General features: G+C 44.0%; 3 protein-coding genes across 3 annotated transcripts in view; 1 reads left to right on the plus strand and 2 right to left on the minus strand.

Annotated features, from left to right (window-relative positions):
• Window positions 1–5,072: 5,072 nt before the first annotated feature.
• LOC132254919 (uncharacterized) lies at window positions 5,073–6,413 on the minus strand. The gene is made up of 3 exons (XM_059741985.1): window positions 6,077–6,413; window positions 5,628–5,923; window positions 5,073–5,450 (listed from the first exon to the last, which is right to left on the minus strand). The coding sequence occupies exons 1-3, from the start codon at window positions 6,411–6,413 to the stop codon at window positions 5,073–5,075; spliced, it is 1,011 nt and encodes a 336-aa protein (XP_059597968.1).
• Window positions 6,414–6,563: 150 nt separating this feature from the next.
• On the minus strand, window positions 6,564–7,070 carry LOC132254920 (uncharacterized). Its single transcript, XM_059741986.1, has one exon. The coding sequence runs from the start codon at window positions 7,068–7,070 to the stop codon at window positions 6,564–6,566; it is 507 nt and encodes a 168-aa protein (XP_059597969.1).
• Window positions 7,071–17,549: 10,479 nt separating this feature from the next.
• The window catches only part of LOC100266981 ((-)-alpha-terpineol synthase), a 55,847-nt gene continuing 55,529 nt past the window's right edge, over window positions 17,550–17,867 (plus strand). The window contains exon 1 of the mRNA XM_002267417.4: window positions 17,550–17,709. The gene's annotated coding sequence lies outside the window, so the exon portion shown is untranslated. The remainder of the gene's footprint in view (window positions 17,710–17,867) is intronic.

Consider the following 17,867-nt stretch of genomic DNA (forward strand, 5'->3'; position numbering starts at 1 on the left):
TCGAATCACTTTGACTGGCCAATACATGGTAAGCTTAAGGTCTCTGTGGATGCTTATTGCTAGATCCATATCAGTCCATTAGTTATCATGTACGAGCCATTGGAAAGTGATTCAAGGTGATAGCCCATAGTGTCTTAAGCCATTAATGGACCTTGACTACCATCTCTAGTGACTTTTTATGGATTAAAACTTCATTGTCAAACCTATACCGGTTCGGGAAATAACTATAGGTTAAATCCCCAATGCGAGGAGAAAAATCCGGAATTTTCCACTTTGCATCTGGAACTTGAACCTAGCAACCTTTAGCTCCGGGAGACTTTCTTTCTTACACTTTTTACTTAGTTCTATGTGAGTTTAGTTTAAATCACCACTTTCAAAACAATTTTATTTTCTTTTAAACTTCAAGTTTGTGCTAAAGGAAATCATCAGAATCAATTTCTAATTTAGAGTCTATCATTGGTAGAGTGAAAACCCATCCCTGAGTTCGACCCTAGAACTGCTATACTATAGTAGCTTTGCTACTCCAGTATAAGGTCATAGGTTTTATAAATGTTTTTGATTAAAAGATCCGACTGGGAAGTCAAGCGAGAATCAGTTACCCATTGGGAAGGTACCTCATGCGAGGTAGCACCCCTCTAGGCCCGAAACTCGGTCTCTACTAATGAATTGGGTATGTGGGAGCATATGGGTCAAAGGTCAAATGAAACCCTAGGCTAAATAGATGTCATGAATCACACAATCCTAATTGGTATTTGGCATGCATATGAATTCAACCAAACAAAACAATGGGTGCGTACCTGTGGTCCCTAGCCAAGCGCTGCATAAAAGGTCAGCCAAACACAGATAAACACATAACAAACATTCAAGATTAAGCACCATGCATGCATATGAATTCAACAACCAAAGCCAACGACGCGTACTTGTGGTCCCTAGCCAAGCGCTGCAGTAGAGGGTGAGTCAGTCACGCAACATGTATTCAAAATCAAGCATCAAAGCTTGTGCCAAAAAGGAAGATAGCTGGTTGAAATGAGGTAAGGGACTCCCCAAATGTCATACAAATCGAACTAGACTCATCTAGACCACACCACCCATAACTTCCAAATTGCCCATACTAACTGAAATCAAACATTGACTTAAACCTTCAAGATGGCTCACAAGTGCCCTATAGCAAATGGGTTTGAGCCCCCATGGATAAGGGCTCGAAAAATGCCAAAATCGAGAGCTACCTAAAGTCCTCCAGCAGAACAGGTTGAACTAGTTCTCAACTGGTACAACCTATTGAGAAGAATTCCCAAATTTTTCTAGAAAACTCCTAAATGAGTGAGGATTCAAACAAAAGAAACGACACTCAATCCCGAGCCCGGATGAGTGAGAACCAGACAAAGAAAGGCAGGTGTTCCTCATGGCTGACAGAGGCAGCCAACTATGGTGCTGAACCGGTTGAACTGGTTCCCAACCGGTTCAGCCGGTTGATAAAAAATCTCAAATTCGGTTAGAAAGTTCCTAAGTAATTAAGGAAGCAAACAAAAGAAATGGTTCTCAATTCCAAGCCTGGATGAGTGAGAACCAGACAAAGAAAGGCAAGTGTTCCTCATGGCTGACAAAGGCTGCCAGCTATGGTGCTGAACCGGTTCCAAACCGGTTCAACCGGTTGGTAAAAAATCCCAAATTTGGTCAGAAAGTTCCTAAGTGATTAAGGAAGCAAACAAAAGAAACGGTTCTCAATTCCGAGCCTGGATGAGGGAGATACGATCAAAACAAGCCCGAGTGCTCCGAACCTCAACATGCCCCTATAAACTCCAACTAAGCTAAAACATCGGGATGACCCCACTTCCTTCCTATAGCGTGATGTGAACGACTAGGAAAATGGCCATGGTGACCCTCCAAAATGAACCACATATGCACCACAATGGACCACAAACAAACCCACATGAGGCTCGGACACCGACTAAGCCCAAAAGGGGCCCTAGTGGTGCCATATGCGAACAATGGGTGGATGTGACACCCGAAGGACAAGTGCCAGTGTCGAGGGACAAAATTGAGGGTCTACAAATATTCCCCTCTTCAGTAGAGTGAATGAACGAGTGAATTGTGAGTGCGAAGTGCATGTAATGCAAGAGTGAAATGAACTCTAGTGAAGAACCTAAATGACCAACAATTTTGTCCCCACCCAACAATAAAGAAGGCTAAGGGAAATAAGTCATGCTGACCGAATAGACTATGGAATCTAGGCACGATGACGGAGAAAGATAAAAGGAGACCCGATCACGATTCCGGGAAAGATTAGGGATTTGATCCAGGCAAGTACCGAAAAAGGGTTCGGGCAAGTACCGAAAAATGGTGGAATCCGGGCGAGTATCGAAAACGGGTAAAATTCGGGCGAGTACCGGAGAAGGGTCCGGGCGAGTACCGGAGAAGGTTTTGGGCAAGTACCGGAGAAAGGTTCAGGCAAGTACTGAAAAAGCTCCCGGGCGAGTACCGGAGAAGGGTCCGGGCGAGTACCGGAGAAGGTTCCGGGCAAGTACCGAAAAAGCTCCGGGCGAGTACCGGAAAAGGGTGGAATCTAGGCGAGTACCAGAGAAGGGTCCGGGCGAGTACCGAAAAAGTGTGAAATTCGGGCGAGTACCGAAAACGGGTAAAATTCGGGAGAATACCGGAGAAGGTTCCGGGCGAGTACCGGAGAAGGTTTCAGGCAAGTACCGAAAAAGCTCCGGGCGAGTATCGGAACAGGGTGGAATCTGGGCGAGTACCAGAGAAGGGTCCGGGCCAGTACCGAAAAAGTGTGAAATCCGGGCGAGTACCGGAGAAGGGTCCGGGCGAGTACCGGAAAATGGTGGAATCCGGGCGAGTACCAAAAATGGGTAAAATTCGGGCGAGTACCGAAGAAGGGTCCGGGCGAGTACCGGAAAATGGTGGAATCTGGGCGAGTACTGTAGAAGGGTCCGGGAGAGTATCGGAAAATGGTGGAATCCGGGCTAGTATCAGAGAAGGGTCCGGGCGAGTACCGGAAAAGGGTGGAATCCGGGTGAGTACCGGAGAAGGGTTCGGGCAAGTACCGGGAAATGGTGGAATCCAGGCGAGTAGCGGAGAAGGGTCCGGGAGAGTACCGGAAAATGGTGGAATCCGGGCAAGTACCGGAAAAGTGTGAAATCCGGGCGAGTACTGGAGAAGGGTCCAGGCGGGTATCGAAAAATGGTGGAATCCGGGCGAGTACCGGAGAAGGGTCCGGGCGAGTACCGGAAAAGAGTGGAATCCGGGCGAGTACCGGAGAAGGGTCCGAGAGAGTATCGGAAAAGGGTGGAATCTGGGCGAGTACCGGAGAAGGGTTCGGGCAAGTACCGGGAAATGGTGGAATAGGGGATCGAACTCGGGCACGATACCGAGGAACCACCCAACTAAAAGGGGGTAGGGATGCCATTACTAAGGCTCAAAACACCTAAACAGACAGGGGATGCCTTAAAACAAAACTCAGAGCAAAATAGGGGGACTCAAGATGCAACCGTTGACATACTAACCTTGATAACAAAGGGGTATGCCCCAGTATGACATCCAGGGACTGCCAACAGATGACTCGAAGAAGCCAGAAATCAAACACCTTCATCATGACCCTCGATAACATTGCTAGGCGAAACGGAATGCCTGCGTACATGTATAAAGAGCCAAAGCCAACATGCAAGGATGGGAGCATGCCCTAGTATAAACGTGTCCAAACATCAGGCAAAGGTGCCCTCAACGATCCCAACTCTTTGTATCATCTATCTCTAATCATGGACCTGAGACAAGTAAACTGAATGGAAAGACAATATGTGACCCTCAATATCCCCCGAAGTAATGGAGACCTGTCAACATCTCATACTCAATCAGTAGACGAAGCCTGTCCAAATGAACCGCATTAAAGCAAACACGAGATCTCATGGCCTCATGGTGGTCTTACGACTCGGACCGTAATGTAGGTCAGGGGTAAAAGATGAATGAAATGATGGGAAACAAAGGCCCAAATCTCCCAATAGATAATGCCAAACCCTTGTGTGCGCAATATCAAATATCGCGGAACCATGTGAGCAAGGTGACTCAACCCTGCATCCAAATAAAAAACAAACAATAGGTGATACGCACCAAAGAACTCATCATTCATGAAGTGAAACGACGATTGACGAGGATAGAAGCAGACGAAAAGGGATAAGATGATTGATGAATGGGTGTAGAAGAAAATGGAGAAACCAACTGGGATACAAATATAGCAATATGTAACAACGACGAACAACTCATCCTAAGAACGCCAAATCAAAGCAAGTCACTATATAATGGGAATGGTGATGTAGACAATGATCCAAGGGCCTAGTGCCAAGGAAACCCAAACCTCACTCCCAATGTGTCGCCCAGATCCATGGTGAGAAGGATCGTACAATGCTCTCATCCGACTCTTAAAGGAAAAAGAAATCTCTCAAACCCAAAACCACCTCTAATGATCCCAAGTATATCGACGAATACCAAACAAGCACAAGTTTTCTTTTTTTTCATTTCTATTTTATTTTATTTTTTCCTTTTTTTTTTTTTTTGGGGGCCGAATTCCATACTATCACAATTCAACAAAAAGAACCCCAAACCTCCAATCTTGACCGACCCCTTCAACCTAAGAATCTTGGATCAAAGCCTACAGGAGGAACGAAGGGTGTGACAAACCTGACTAGTAGCTCTAGGACGAGAGCGCATCATCATCACACAAGGGAAAACAGAAGCGAAGTGAATAGAGATGATAGAAACTAGACTAACAGGTAGACGGTGTGAAGATGCAAAATAGAGACAAAAAGAAACAAGCAATGATGCAAGAAAGAACAAACGAAGAATGACACCATGCCCACAATGCTCATAGATCCAATCAATAAATACAAAGCGCACAAGGGTAGGCCCCCAACCCAGGTCAGAAAAGGCATGCAAGGCTGAATGAAAGAAAAGGCCATAATAAACCACGTAAGGCTCAAAGGGCTAGCAATAGTATATATCAATGTATGGGTGTGCAATAGGGAATATGGCTACTCGAAGTGACGGCCACCCATCCTCTGACCATGATCTCACGCATAAAACTTCTTCAGCTGATCCATATTAACTGGCTCTGTGAACTGATTTCCGTCTAGGTCTGTCAACCAGGCAACTCCCTCTCGAGTCAGATCTCGGATGACATAAGGCCCGCTCCAACTCGGTCTAAACTTGCCTCTAGGGTCGTTGATCAATCCCCTGAGGACTTTCAAGACTAGGTCACCTCTATGGAATTTCCTAGGTTTGACCATCTTTCTAAATGCACGGGTCATCTTCCTCTGATAGGCTTGAACATGATCTGTCGCCCTCAATCTCTTCTCATCCAACAGGCTAAGCTGATCATAACGAGACTGGGCCCACTCGGCCTCGGATATATGCTGCTCTAGTACTACTCTCAAAGATCTCATCTCAATCTCAACAGGTAGCACTGCCTCCATACCATACACCAAAGAATACGGGGTAGCTCCAATAGAGGTACAAAAAGATGTACGATAAGCCCACAATGCGAAAGGGAGCTTCTCTGACCAATCCCGAGAGGTCTCGACCATCTTTCTCAAAATCCTCTTGATATTCTTATTTGAGGCCTCAACTGCTCCATTAGTCTGCGACCTGTATGCAGACGATCTGTGATGTTGAATGCCATACTCTTGAATCAACGTGTCCACCTCGCCCTTGAAATGCACCCCTCTATCCGAGATCAACTCATGAGGTACCCCGTATCGGCAGATAATATGCGATCTGATGAACTTGGCCACTCTGGCCGCTGTCAACCTAGCATAAGAAGCAGCTTCCACCCACTTGGTGAAATAGTCAATGGCAACCAAAATGTACTCATGCCCACTGGAAGACTTGGGCGAGATCTTCCCAATAATATCAATACCCCATACTGAAAATGGCCAAGGGGATGCAAGTGCATGCAACTCAGAAGGTGGCACGTGTATCAAGTCTCCATGCATCTGACACTCCTGACATTTCTATACAAACTGGCAACAATCTGTCTCCATGATCAACCAAAAGTAGCCAGTCCTCATGATCTTACGTGCTAGCATATGACCTCCCATGTGTGGGCCATAGACTCCTGCATGAACCTCTCTCATCACTCGATTTGCAGATGCATGGTCTAAACATAATAATAACAAGCCATCAGGTGATATCCTATACAGCGCATCCCCGCAAACAACAAATCTAGTGGACAACTGTCTCAATGCTCTCCTATCCTTGGCCGAGGCTGACTCTGGGTAAGCGCCGCATGACAGAAACTGATAAATATCATGATAACATGGCAACTCAATCTGATCCTCTATCTCTCCAGTCAGACAATAGTAAGCTGGTGTAGACCTAGTCTCAATCAACAATGGCCTAACATTCACCCCCATAGGGATCACAATCAGAGAAGCCAAGGTGGCTAATGCATCGGCAAATTGATTCTCCGCCTTGGGCAAATGTATATACCTTAACACATCGAATCTATCAATCAACAGGTCCAAGTAAGCATGGTAGGGTTTCAGCTTCTCATCCCGTGTCCTCTAGATACCCTGAGTCTGCTTTATAACCAAGTTGGAATCCCCGTGGATCTCCAACTGTCTAATGCCAAGATCAAGTGCAGTCTCCAAACCTGTAATGCAAGCCTCATACTCTACAATATTATTCGTCAACCGGTGATGATCAGAAAATGCTAACCGGACTGATCTGGGGATATGATCACCCTGTGGTGATATCAATAAGATACCAATGCCAAACCCCGACTGATTGGCAGCACCATCAAAGTACAACCACCACCCCGTAATACTAGTCATTGAAACAATCTGCTCATCAGGGAAATCATCATCAACTGATCGGTCATCGGATATCGGCAAAGAAGCTAAATGATCTGCAACAATGCTTCCCTTTACTGACTTCTGCGTGACATAATGAATATCAAACTCTGTCAACAATACCAGCCATCTCATGAGCCTACCGGTCAAAACAAGCCTGTCAAATAGATACCTCAACGGGTCCAATCGTGAGACCAAGAGCACAGAATACTCTGTCATGTAATGTCTAAGTCTCCTAGTGGCCCAAACCACTGCTAAGCAAAGCGCTCAATCATAGTGTACTTGCACTCATACTCAAGCATCCTTTTACTCAAATAATAGATGGCTCGCTCCTTCCCCAAATCATTAAGCTGAGCTAACATGCATCCTAAGGCCATGTCTGAAACTGATAAGTACAGAAGCAAAGGACGCCCCGGTGTGGGAGGCACTAAAACCGGAGGAGAAAGGAGACACTCCTTAATCCTCTCAAAAGCGCACTGACAATCATCATTCCAAATTGTAGGCTGATTCTTCCTCAAAAGGCAGAAGATAAGCTCACAAATGTCTATCAGTCTAGCAAAGAAACGACTGATGTATTGCAATCTACCTAGGAATCCTTTTATCTCTTTCTCAGTCATCGGGGTAGGTGATTACTACCAAAAAGTGCTATTTTGTAGACCTAATAATAATGGTTTTAAGCACCTTTGAGTAGTAATCATATTCATTTAACCCAATTAATTCATTAAGGTCCTTAGTAATTGGTTTTAACCATTTTGTGGCAAGTTTACATGTTTTTATCAGCTTATGAACCAATTCAAGCATGCCAATTGATGGAGGAGCTATTTGGGCGAGTTAAGCAAGGATTTTGGATGATTACAGGCTTGAATTTCAAGTGGAAACACGAGCACAAGCAATGGAGAAGAGGAAAACAGAGTGAAGAAAACAGCTGCAGTCTTCTTTCACACTTTTGGAGCACTTCCTGAAGTCCATTTTCTACATGCTATATACCATTTGAAAGCTTAGGAAGTCAAGAATCCAACGCTTCAAACCGTGTATGATTTGGAGCTGAAATGAGGAAGATATGGCCTTTGGAAGGCAACTGCATCATGCCAAATGACCAATTTCGCAAGGTGAATTTCACATTGCGAAAATTTCGCAAGGAGATTTTCTTCATGGTGCGAAATTTTGCCATTTCGCAAGGTGAATTAACTCATGATGCGAAAATATGGCACTTCGCATCATGAGTAATTCACATTGCGAAAATTTCGCAATGTGCCTTTTACATTGCGAAATTGCTTTTAATCCTTTGTTTCTCCACGCACGCACCACCGACTTCCCAAATATTTTTAGCTTGATATTTTCTCATGTAAATTCCTTTTGTAACCTTGTATTCAGCCGACATAAAGCTTTATCTTGTAATTTTGCTATATATAGAGGTGCACAACACCTCCAACAGGGGACGAAAAATGGGATGATTGGGGATCGATCCTGTGTACATTAACTTAGACATATATAAAGCTCTGTTTTTCTCTTCTCCTGTTCTTCCCCATTTCTATTTTCTTAGTAGCCAAACAGCCTCTGAGGGCTTTTCCTCAGAGGATGATTGGCTAAAACTTTTAGTTTCTCAAAGTATGGATGTTATGTGATGGCTTGGATGCAATCCCATGGAAATTTCTCGCACCTGGAAGGTAAGGTAGTCATTTTTCATTAACGGTTCATTAATGCAAAGTTTGGTTTTTATTTCCTTTGGACAACTTCCAACGGCCAATACTTGATAAGCTTTTGGATTTCTATCCATTAGTTATCTCCTACGAGCTATTGGAAGGTGAGGTTTTCAATTCCAAGTTTTGCATTAATCCGTTAGAACCAATTTCAATGGCCATTGAAAGGTGAGTTTATCACCTGGAATGACTTTGAGTTGCTAATATTTGGTAAGCTTTTGGCTTTAGACCATTAGTTATCTCTTACGAGCCATTCAAAGGAAGTCTAAAGTGAATAACCATTGATGAAATTCACTACCATCTGTTTTGCCATTTTAAAGGATTAAAACTTGATTTGCTAAATCCATACCGGTTCGGGAAGCAAGCATCACCATAGTTGCAACCCCAACGCGAGGAGCCTATCCTGAGATTTCCAATTTGCATAAGAGCCAGAGCATAGCTATCCTATCTTTGAGAAACTTGTTTTTACACCCTTTCATTTTAGTCTTTAATGTTAGCTTAGATTAGTTTAAATCTTTCTAAAACATTTACATCTTCTTTTAAAGCTAACATCCATAAGAAAATCACCTATTTTCCTAATTTGAATATCACTAGTGTTTGTGAAAACCCTTCCCAGTGAACGATCCTAGAACCACTATGCTATAGTAGCTTGGCTACTTTAGTAATAGTATTTAAGGTATAAATTTTGTTGATACGCCTTTAAAGCTAAGCTACCATGAGTCGCATCAGTAGGCATGTCAAGTATGGCTCTGATTTTCTTTGGATCAACCTCTATACCTCGCTCACTAACAATGTGTCCCAGCAATTTTCCAGAAGTCACCCCAAAGGTGCACTTCTTGGGATTCAATCTCAACCTGAACTGTCTGATCCTCTCAACAAACCTTTGTAAGGCTGCTAAGTGATCTGCCCTGTCTCGAGACTTTATTATCATATCATCCACATAGACCTCGACATCTCTATGCATCATATCATGGAACGGAGTAGTAGTAGCTCTCTGATAAGTGGCTCCTGCATTCTTCAACCCAAATGGCATAACTCTGTAGCAGTAAGTACCCCACTCAGTAATGAAAGAAGTCTTCACCATATCCTCTGGAGCCATCAAAATCTGATTATACCCAGAAAAACCATCCATGAAGGATAACATCGGATGCCCTGCAGTGCTATCAACCAACATATCAATGTGTGGAAGGGGAAAATCATCCTTAGGGCTGGCCTTATTCAAATCTCGAAAGTCAACACAAACTCTAACCTTGTCGTCCTTTTTGGGAACAGGGACGACATTAGCCAGCCACTCAGGATACTCAACCACTGACAAGAAGCCAACACTGAGTTGCTTCTGAATTTCTTCCTTAACCTGCAAACTCCATCGAGGGTGTAGTCTCCTCAATTTCTGCTTAACGAGCCTAGCATGTGGTAAAATGGGCAGGTGATGCTGCACTATGGTGGGGTCAAGGCCTGGCATGTCCTCATATGACCATGCAAATACATCTAAGTATGACCTAAGCAGGTCAATCAATCTACTCCTCTCATTAGGAGATAGAGAAGAGCCAATCCTAATCTTCCTGGGCTGATCTGGTGCCCCAAAATCTATCAACTCTGTGCTACTAGAAATGGGTGTGACTTTCCTATCCTCTGTATCAGAATCACACTCTGACTGACCACCCAGTGGGTCATCTGTATCTCCCACATCATCAACATCATATATATGTGTCGTGGGTGCTGGTGGTGCAATCAAAGGAAAATGTTGTGACACATTCAAGTACTCGAAAATACTCATATCATTATTACCATCAGAAATATCATCAAAGCGGGTGACAAACCCGGACATAGTGTCAAAAGAAAGAGGTGGGTCCATAGAATCGGACGCTCCCTCAACAGAAGCAAAATCAGAAGTAACGACATCAAGAATTGACTCATCATCAAGTACGGAAACCCCAGATATGTTAAAAGCAGAAAGGGGCCCGGGTGGGGCTGCATCAAGGATACGACCAATGCCTATAAAATCCATATCATCAGTGTAGGCATCAAGAATAGAGTCATCCTCATCAGTCTCGAGTACAAAAACTCTGAACATGTCGAAAACAGTATGGGGCCCGTGTGGCGCTGCATCGAAGATACGGCTTATGCCGATCATGTCCATCTCGTCAGTGCCATATCCCAAATCCATAGGTAGGTCATAGTCAGGGACCTCCTCGGGGAAACACATAGAGAACATACTAGCTCGGTCCGATGATGGGGGCTTGACTATCATGGCACCAGGTGCCTCAGTAGTCCCGGTGTCCAAATGAATCTGACCTAGGACTTGCTGGATGTCCTGAATCTCAACTGTCTCTGGAATGTGAACAGTCCTCTCTGTGCGAGGTGTATGCTCTGAACCTCTAATGAAATAGTCGACCAACTGGAAGGTGTATGGGCGGAGAGGATAATTAAATGGAATGCCAGACATGCGAGCCCTCACCCTATCCCTGCACAGCTGTGACATATAACGTGCATCAGCCTCTGTGGGGATGTAACCTAATTCGTAGGGCGTGTCGTGATCAACTGTGAAAGTAAACTCGTGGGGCCCCTACTGGCGGCGACCCAATCCCATACCAGGCAAATAAGACATGCCTCTCATCATGCTGAGCACCAAAGTGCTGCTGTGCAGGTCAAATGACATAGGTACCATATCTCTGCTGCCATCCTCTAAGCTGACAACCTGAACCTCATCGAACGTAAACCCGGTCAAATGTAAGTCATCCTCACTGTGACTGATATGTAATACTGGCTCAGACGAAGTGATAATATCTCTATCAGACTGTATCGTGATAATGCGCCCCTCGTGTATGAACTTGACCTTCTGATGAAGGGAAGATGGTATAGCACCAGCCTCATGAATCCACGGGTGGCCAAGAAGCAGGTTAAAGGATGACTGAATCCTCAAAACCTGAAATACTATGGAGTAACTAACTGGCCCAATCATGACATGTGTACTAAGTGTACCCATAACTGTCCTCTGAGTCCCATCATAAGCTCTAACAGTCTGTGTAGAAGGCCCAAAATCATCTGGTGAAAACCCAAGCGCAATGGCAGTAACCAATGGACAGACGTTCAGGGCAGAGCCGTTGTCCAATAGAACAGACGGCACCCGACGACCTAAACAAGCAACATCAATGAATAAGGGTCGAACATGATTTGATCCCTCTGGTGGTAAGTCATCATCAGAAAACGCTATACATGTAGCTCTATCAGCTGTCAACATGTGAATAAGCCCCTCTAGGGTAGTAGTAGTGTCAACCCTAATCTGGCCAAGGGCTCTGACTAATGCATCTCTATGTGTACTAGATGAGGCCAAAAGGCTCCAAATGGATATGCGAGCCTGAGTAGTGCGTAGCTGTCGTAATATCTCATCATCTTCTCTTTGAACCTCCTCTCTAGCAGTTATACCAGCAAATGGCCTGTCAACGGGTGGAGGTTGTGCTACCCTTCCACTCCGTGTAACTATCTGAACATCTCTATAAGGGGGCCTATATTCCTCTGGGAACAGAATGAAGGGTGTCATAGGTGGCACATGCTGTAAGTATACTGGTGATACTGGAGGCTGCCCATAAATCTTGTCCGGGGTCAAACTGAATGGCCTGGGGATCTGCTGTCTAGGTATATATCCAACAAAATATAACTCCTCATATAGACTGATCGGTTGAGGAGCCCCTCCATCCCAACCCATCATAAATATCTCATCCCATGCAAACTCAATCAAATGTACCCCTTCCGGGGGTGGAGGTACTGCTCTAGTGTCATGAGTAGGTAGCGGGTCTGTGGCTACACCCGGGCGCCCCAAATCAACCAAGCCTTGATCAATCAAATCCTGAATGGCATGTCTCAGTGCTGAACAACTGTTTGTATCATGGCCTGCTCTCTGATGGTAGGCACAATAAAGATCTGTCCTGAATCCTGGGAGGGTAGGCTGTAGTGGTGGTCTAGGCGGTAGTGGGGCAATCAGTTCCTCCTCAACCAATCTCTGAAAAGCTCGGCTCAGTGGCATCCCAAGTTGTGTGAACTGTCTAACTAGCCTCGGTGGAGGCGGTGCTCTATACTGATGATGGAACTGCATAGGCGGCCTCTGGGGTGCCTGTGTAGCATATACCGGCTATGGTGGCAGATGTAGATAAGTAGGCCCTACTGGCCTAATGGGAGCAATTGGTCTGTACTGACCATGCTGTATCATCTAATAAGGAGTGCCTAAAAACTGACTCTGAAACGGAGAACGACGTGAAGATCGGTGTCCTGTCATGCCAATAGTACCAACATCTAAGGGCCTGGGGCCTGATCCCGACTTCTTCCCCTTTGAGTCTGAAGGGGAAGAATCTGCCCATAAATCTCTAGATATACCCTCCTCAATGCCATAGAGGGCCTGCACTAATGAGCCAAAGTCTGTCTGAGGGAAGCCCATGAGATGCCTAGCAAAGCGGGGCTGAAGGCTGCGCATAATCATACTGATCTGATCGCGCTCTAAAGGTCTATCAATAATCTGTGCTATCTTCTCCCTCCAACGGGAGATGAATGAAGTGACTGTCTCATCCGGCCCCTGCCTAAGGGCCTCTAACTCCTTCCGGGATACATCCACTATAGTATTGAAAGAATACTGTCTAATAAACTCCTGTCCCAAATCAGCCCATGTCCTACGTCTCGAAGGGTCCAATGAGGCAAACTAACGCTGAGCAGCACCACTCAATGACAAGAGGAATAACATAATCATTTGTGCCTCATCCAGTCTATGCCCGCGCATAACAATGCTGTATAACTGCAAGTGAATACGGGGGCACCCTATCCCCGTGTATCTCTCAATGTCCGGCATGCAGAACTCAACAGGCAAAGCTGCTACTAGCATATCATCATATCCATCCCAACCCATAATCCCATCAGAAACATGTAGTGATCTCATTCTCTGCTCAATCCTATCAATACGAGCCTGGGTATCATCAACAATTTGTGCCGGTGCCACAACAGAATGCGGCGTAGTCTCAGTCTAACCATGCAACACAAATGCTCCAGCCTGGGGAGCTGACTGAACCGGTGGTGGTGGAACTATGTAGTCTTGCTGTATAGTAGGTCTAGATGGCCCAGATGGTAGTGGTGGTGGTGGTGGTGGTGTGGTAGAGTCATGCAGGGTGCTCCTCGGAATCGGCAATGGCTGGGCCTGGTGCCCATCAATCCTCTAACCCAGTCCTAAGATAGCGTCCCTAAGTTACACCATGGTATCGGTAATCTCAGCCATCTTGTCAACGGTAGCGTACTGAGGGTCCATATCTCTATGATCTGGTATCTGCTCTAACTGGTTGGGTGAATCCAATCCTCTAACCAGTCTATCTCCAATCCGGATCCAAGCTTAGGAACCTAGGTCGATCTCAATCAATAATCCTACAAAAGGAAAGGGGTACGTCAGTCCCCGTGACTATCAATCCTAAAATCAAACTAGGAACGCATAACTAAAATCTTCCGAGAGAATGAACTGACATGTGATGTCAATAGCTAAACTGATATACAGTTCCACAGACATCAACGAGATTCTGACATGGTGATACCTCAGGGGTAATGTGGCTCAAAAGTCAAAAAAAAAAAAAAAAAAAGGCAAGTCCTAAAAGACTAGATGACTGTACTCACAGGGATACGCAACCAAAGGTCCTAACTAACAATCAATCAACAATTAAAGTGACATGCTGGCCACGCATGTATCCATGAAATCCAGCTCAGGGCTATACAGGTCTTCATTGCTCAGATATCCATCTTTTCCATAGTGCTCCCAAACATCGATATAACCCTTATGCTAGACCCTATTCCAAACCCCTAGCTTGGTCGAAGGCGAACAATTGGGAATGACTTCCAAGAAACACAAGCAATCCATGAGGAATAGTTAACCAAGACTAGTGATTCGGAAGTAAGGGGATACACATGTGCCCCACAAACACAAGCAGCAAGCAGTCATGCAAGGGAAGGAGCAGTCATACAACAAATAGTCATGCACAAAGAGATAGCCTACCACACATCTACACACAATCTAATCATCTAAGTCTAATCCCAAATGTCATAGTTAGATACCAATCAACAATGAGCAAGCATGCTAGAATCCAACAGGTGAACACACAAGCAACAACACATCACAGGTGCAAGCCACATACCAACCAACTACATGATCATCAGTCATCTATGTAGCCTAAGAGTCTACTTATCAATGAACCATGTGCTCCGATATACCCAACTCAAGTTCAAGCTTGATCCTCTTATGAAACCAGAGATTCTGGGTTCGATCCCCAGTGGAGTCGCCAATTTGTGGACCCTCACCCGATCCACCGGACCGACGCGATTCGCTTTTAAAAGAAAAGAAAGAAATGAAAAAGTTGGTGTTTTCCAATTTTGAAAAACCCGTCCCCAGTGAGGAACGGTGTTGTTTGGAGTCGCCACTTACTTTTTATTTTTGTTTTTAAAATGGGGAAAATTAAGTAAGAACAAAAACCCCTAATGAACCCAGTATGGAAAAAACGGTCTACGAAAACTAAATTCTGGGTCCGGGGATTAGGTTACCCGTTGGGAAGGTACCTCATGCGAGGTAGCACCCCTCTAGGCCCGAAACTCGGTCTCTACTAATGAATTGGGTATGTGGGAGCATATGGGTCAAAGGTCAAATGAAACCCTAGGCTAAATAGATGTCATGAATCACACAATCCTAATTGGTATTTGGCATGCATATGAATTCAACCAAACAAAACAATGGGTGCGTACCTGTGGTCCCTAGCCAATCGTTGCATAAAAAGTCAGCCAAACACAGATAAACACATAACAAACATTTAAGATTAAGCACCATGCATGCATATGAATTCAACAACCAAAGCCAACGATGCGTACCTGTGGTCCCTAGCCAAGCGCTGCAGTAGAGGGTGAGTCAGTCACGCAACATGTATTCAAAATCAAGCATCAAAGTTTGTGCCAAAAAGGAAGATAGCTAGTTGAAATGAGGTAAGGGACTCCCCAAATGTCATACAAATCGAACTAGACTCATCTAGACCACACCACCCATAACTTCCAAATTGCCCATACTAACTGAAATCAAACATTGACTTAAACCTTCAAGATGGCTCATAAGTGCCCTATAACAAATGGGTTTGAGCCCCCATGGATAAGGGCTTGAAAAATGCCAAAATCGAGAGCTACCTAAAGTCCTCCAGCAGAACAGGTTGAACTAGTTCTCAACTGTTACAACCTATTGAGAAGAGTTCCCAAATTTTTCTAGAAAAATCCTAAATGAGTGAGGATTCAAAAAAAAGAAACGACACTCAATCCCGAGCCCGGATGAGTGAGAACTAGACAAAGAAAGGCAGGTGTTCCTCATGGCTGACAGAGACAGCCAGCTATGGTGTTGAACCGGTTGAACCGGTTCCCAACCGGTTGAACCGGTCATACAAATCGAACTAGACTCATCTAGACCACACCACCCATAATTTCCAAATTGCCCATACTAACTGAAATCAAACATTGACTTAAACCTTCAAGATGGCTCATAAGTGCCCTATAACAAATGGGTTTGAGCCCCCATGGATAAGGGCTCGAAAAATGCCAAAATCGAGAGCTACCTAAAGTCCTCCAGCAGAACAGGTTGAACTAGTTCTCAACTGGTACAACCTATTGAGAAGAATTCCCAAATTTTTCTAGAAAAATCCTAAATGAGTGAGGATTCAAAAAAAAGAAACGACACTCAATCCCGAGCCCGGATGAGTGAGAACTAGACAAAGAAAGGCAGGTGTTCCTCATGGCTGACAGAGGCAGCCAGCTATGGTGCTGAACCGGTTGAACCGGTTCCCAACCGGTTCAGCCGGTTGATAAAAAATCCCAAATTCGGTCAGAAAGTTCCTAAGTGATTAAGGAAGCAAACAAAAGAAACGGTTCTCAATTCCGAGCCTGGATGAGTGAGAACCAGACAAAGAAAGGCAAGTGTTCCTCATGGCTGACAGAGGCTGCCAGCTATGGTGCTGAACCGGTTGAACCAGTTCCAAACAGGTTCAGCCGGTTGGTAAAAAATCTCAAATTTGGTTAGAAAGTTCCTAAGTGATCAAGGAAGCAAACAAAAGAAACGGTTCTCAATTCCGAGCCTGGATGAGGGAGATACGATCAAAACAAGTCCGAGTGCTCCGAACCTCAACATGCCCCTATAAACTCCAACTAAGCTAAAACATCGGGATGACCCCACTTCCTTCCTATAGCGTGATGTGAACGACTAGGAAAATGGCCATGGTGACCCTCCAAAATGAACCACATATGCACCACAATGGACCACAGACAAACCCACACGAGGCTTGGACACCGACTAAGCCCAAAAGGGGCCCTAGTGGTGCCATATGCGAACGATGGGTGGATGTGACACCCGAAGGATAAATGCCAGTGTCAAGGGACAAAATTGAGGGTCTACACATGGAATTTATGTTAATTTGTTGTTGGTAAATTAATATGAAATTTGAGTTAATTTGTTATTGAAGAATTAATATGAAATTTGGGTTAATTTATTGTTGGTAGATTAATTTGAAATTTGCTAATTTGGGTTTGTGGGTATATTGTATTTGGTGATTAATTTGGGGGATATTTGGATTATATCAATTGCATATTGTTTATTTGAGCTTCGACTTATTGTTAAGTTGTTATTTGTTTAGGCTTGAAATGTTACTTCTTTTTACTATGTATTTTTTTTATGTGGGCTTGTTAATTGATGTGAATTTTGGGGCCTATAATGTGGGTGAGATTTGTTGGATTATTTGAATATTTGATATGGGCTTAGCCCATTTGAATTGTTTAATTTGAACATGGGGCAATTATGGTGTATATTAAACTAGGCGTAGATTATGAAATATTAAATTTAGGTCTAGTAGAATTTATTTTAATTTACCCAATTTTAGGTTTGGTTGATTGTGTTTGTATTTTTTGTTATTAATTTGGATTTTTTGGGTTAAGACAGGACTCATTTTAATTGACGAAATTTATGGAAATAATTTGAAATTGGAATTTGGGTTTGAATATTTGTCTGGGATTTTATACATCTCTAGATATTTACAGTTGTGCTATTTTTGTTTTTACATGGACCCATTCTGCAATATTGTTGGCTGAGTACAAATTGATGACACGTGGAGCTTGTTGTAAGTTTATCTGAGTACATATTTTATTTCCTACTCTTATTTGGTTTTATTTTTATAAATATTTATCTATGTACATTTTACTTGTTATGTACATAATTGAACATCAAACAAATTAGAATTTCTATTTAAATGATAGGAAGAATTCATTAAACATGTTC

The sequence above is a fragment of the Vitis vinifera genome, chromosome 13, assembly GCF_030704535.1.
Source record: "Vitis vinifera cultivar Pinot Noir 40024 chromosome 13, ASM3070453v1".
In the NCBI taxonomy this organism is placed as follows: Eukaryota; Viridiplantae; Streptophyta; class Magnoliopsida; order Vitales; family Vitaceae; genus Vitis; species Vitis vinifera.

Excerpts from the sequence above, each read along its gene's own strand:
- LOC132254919 (XM_059741985.1), bottom strand. The coding sequence starts at position 6,413 with ATGGGGGTGAATGTTAGGCCATTGTTGATTGAGACTAGGTCTACACCA. Across the intron at positions 5,924-6,076 it reads GGGAGGTCATATGCTAGCAC|TATGGGGTATTGATATTATT; the intron begins GTAAGATCATGA and ends GGCCATTTTCAG. Across the intron at positions 5,451-5,627 it reads GGTCGCAGACTAATGGAGCA|ATTGAGATGAGATCTTTGAG; the intron begins GTTGAGGCCTCA and ends CTACCTGTTGAG.
- LOC132254920 (XM_059741986.1), bottom strand. The coding sequence starts at position 7,070 with ATGACAGAGTATTCTGTGCTCTTGGTCTCACGATTGGACCCGTTGAGG.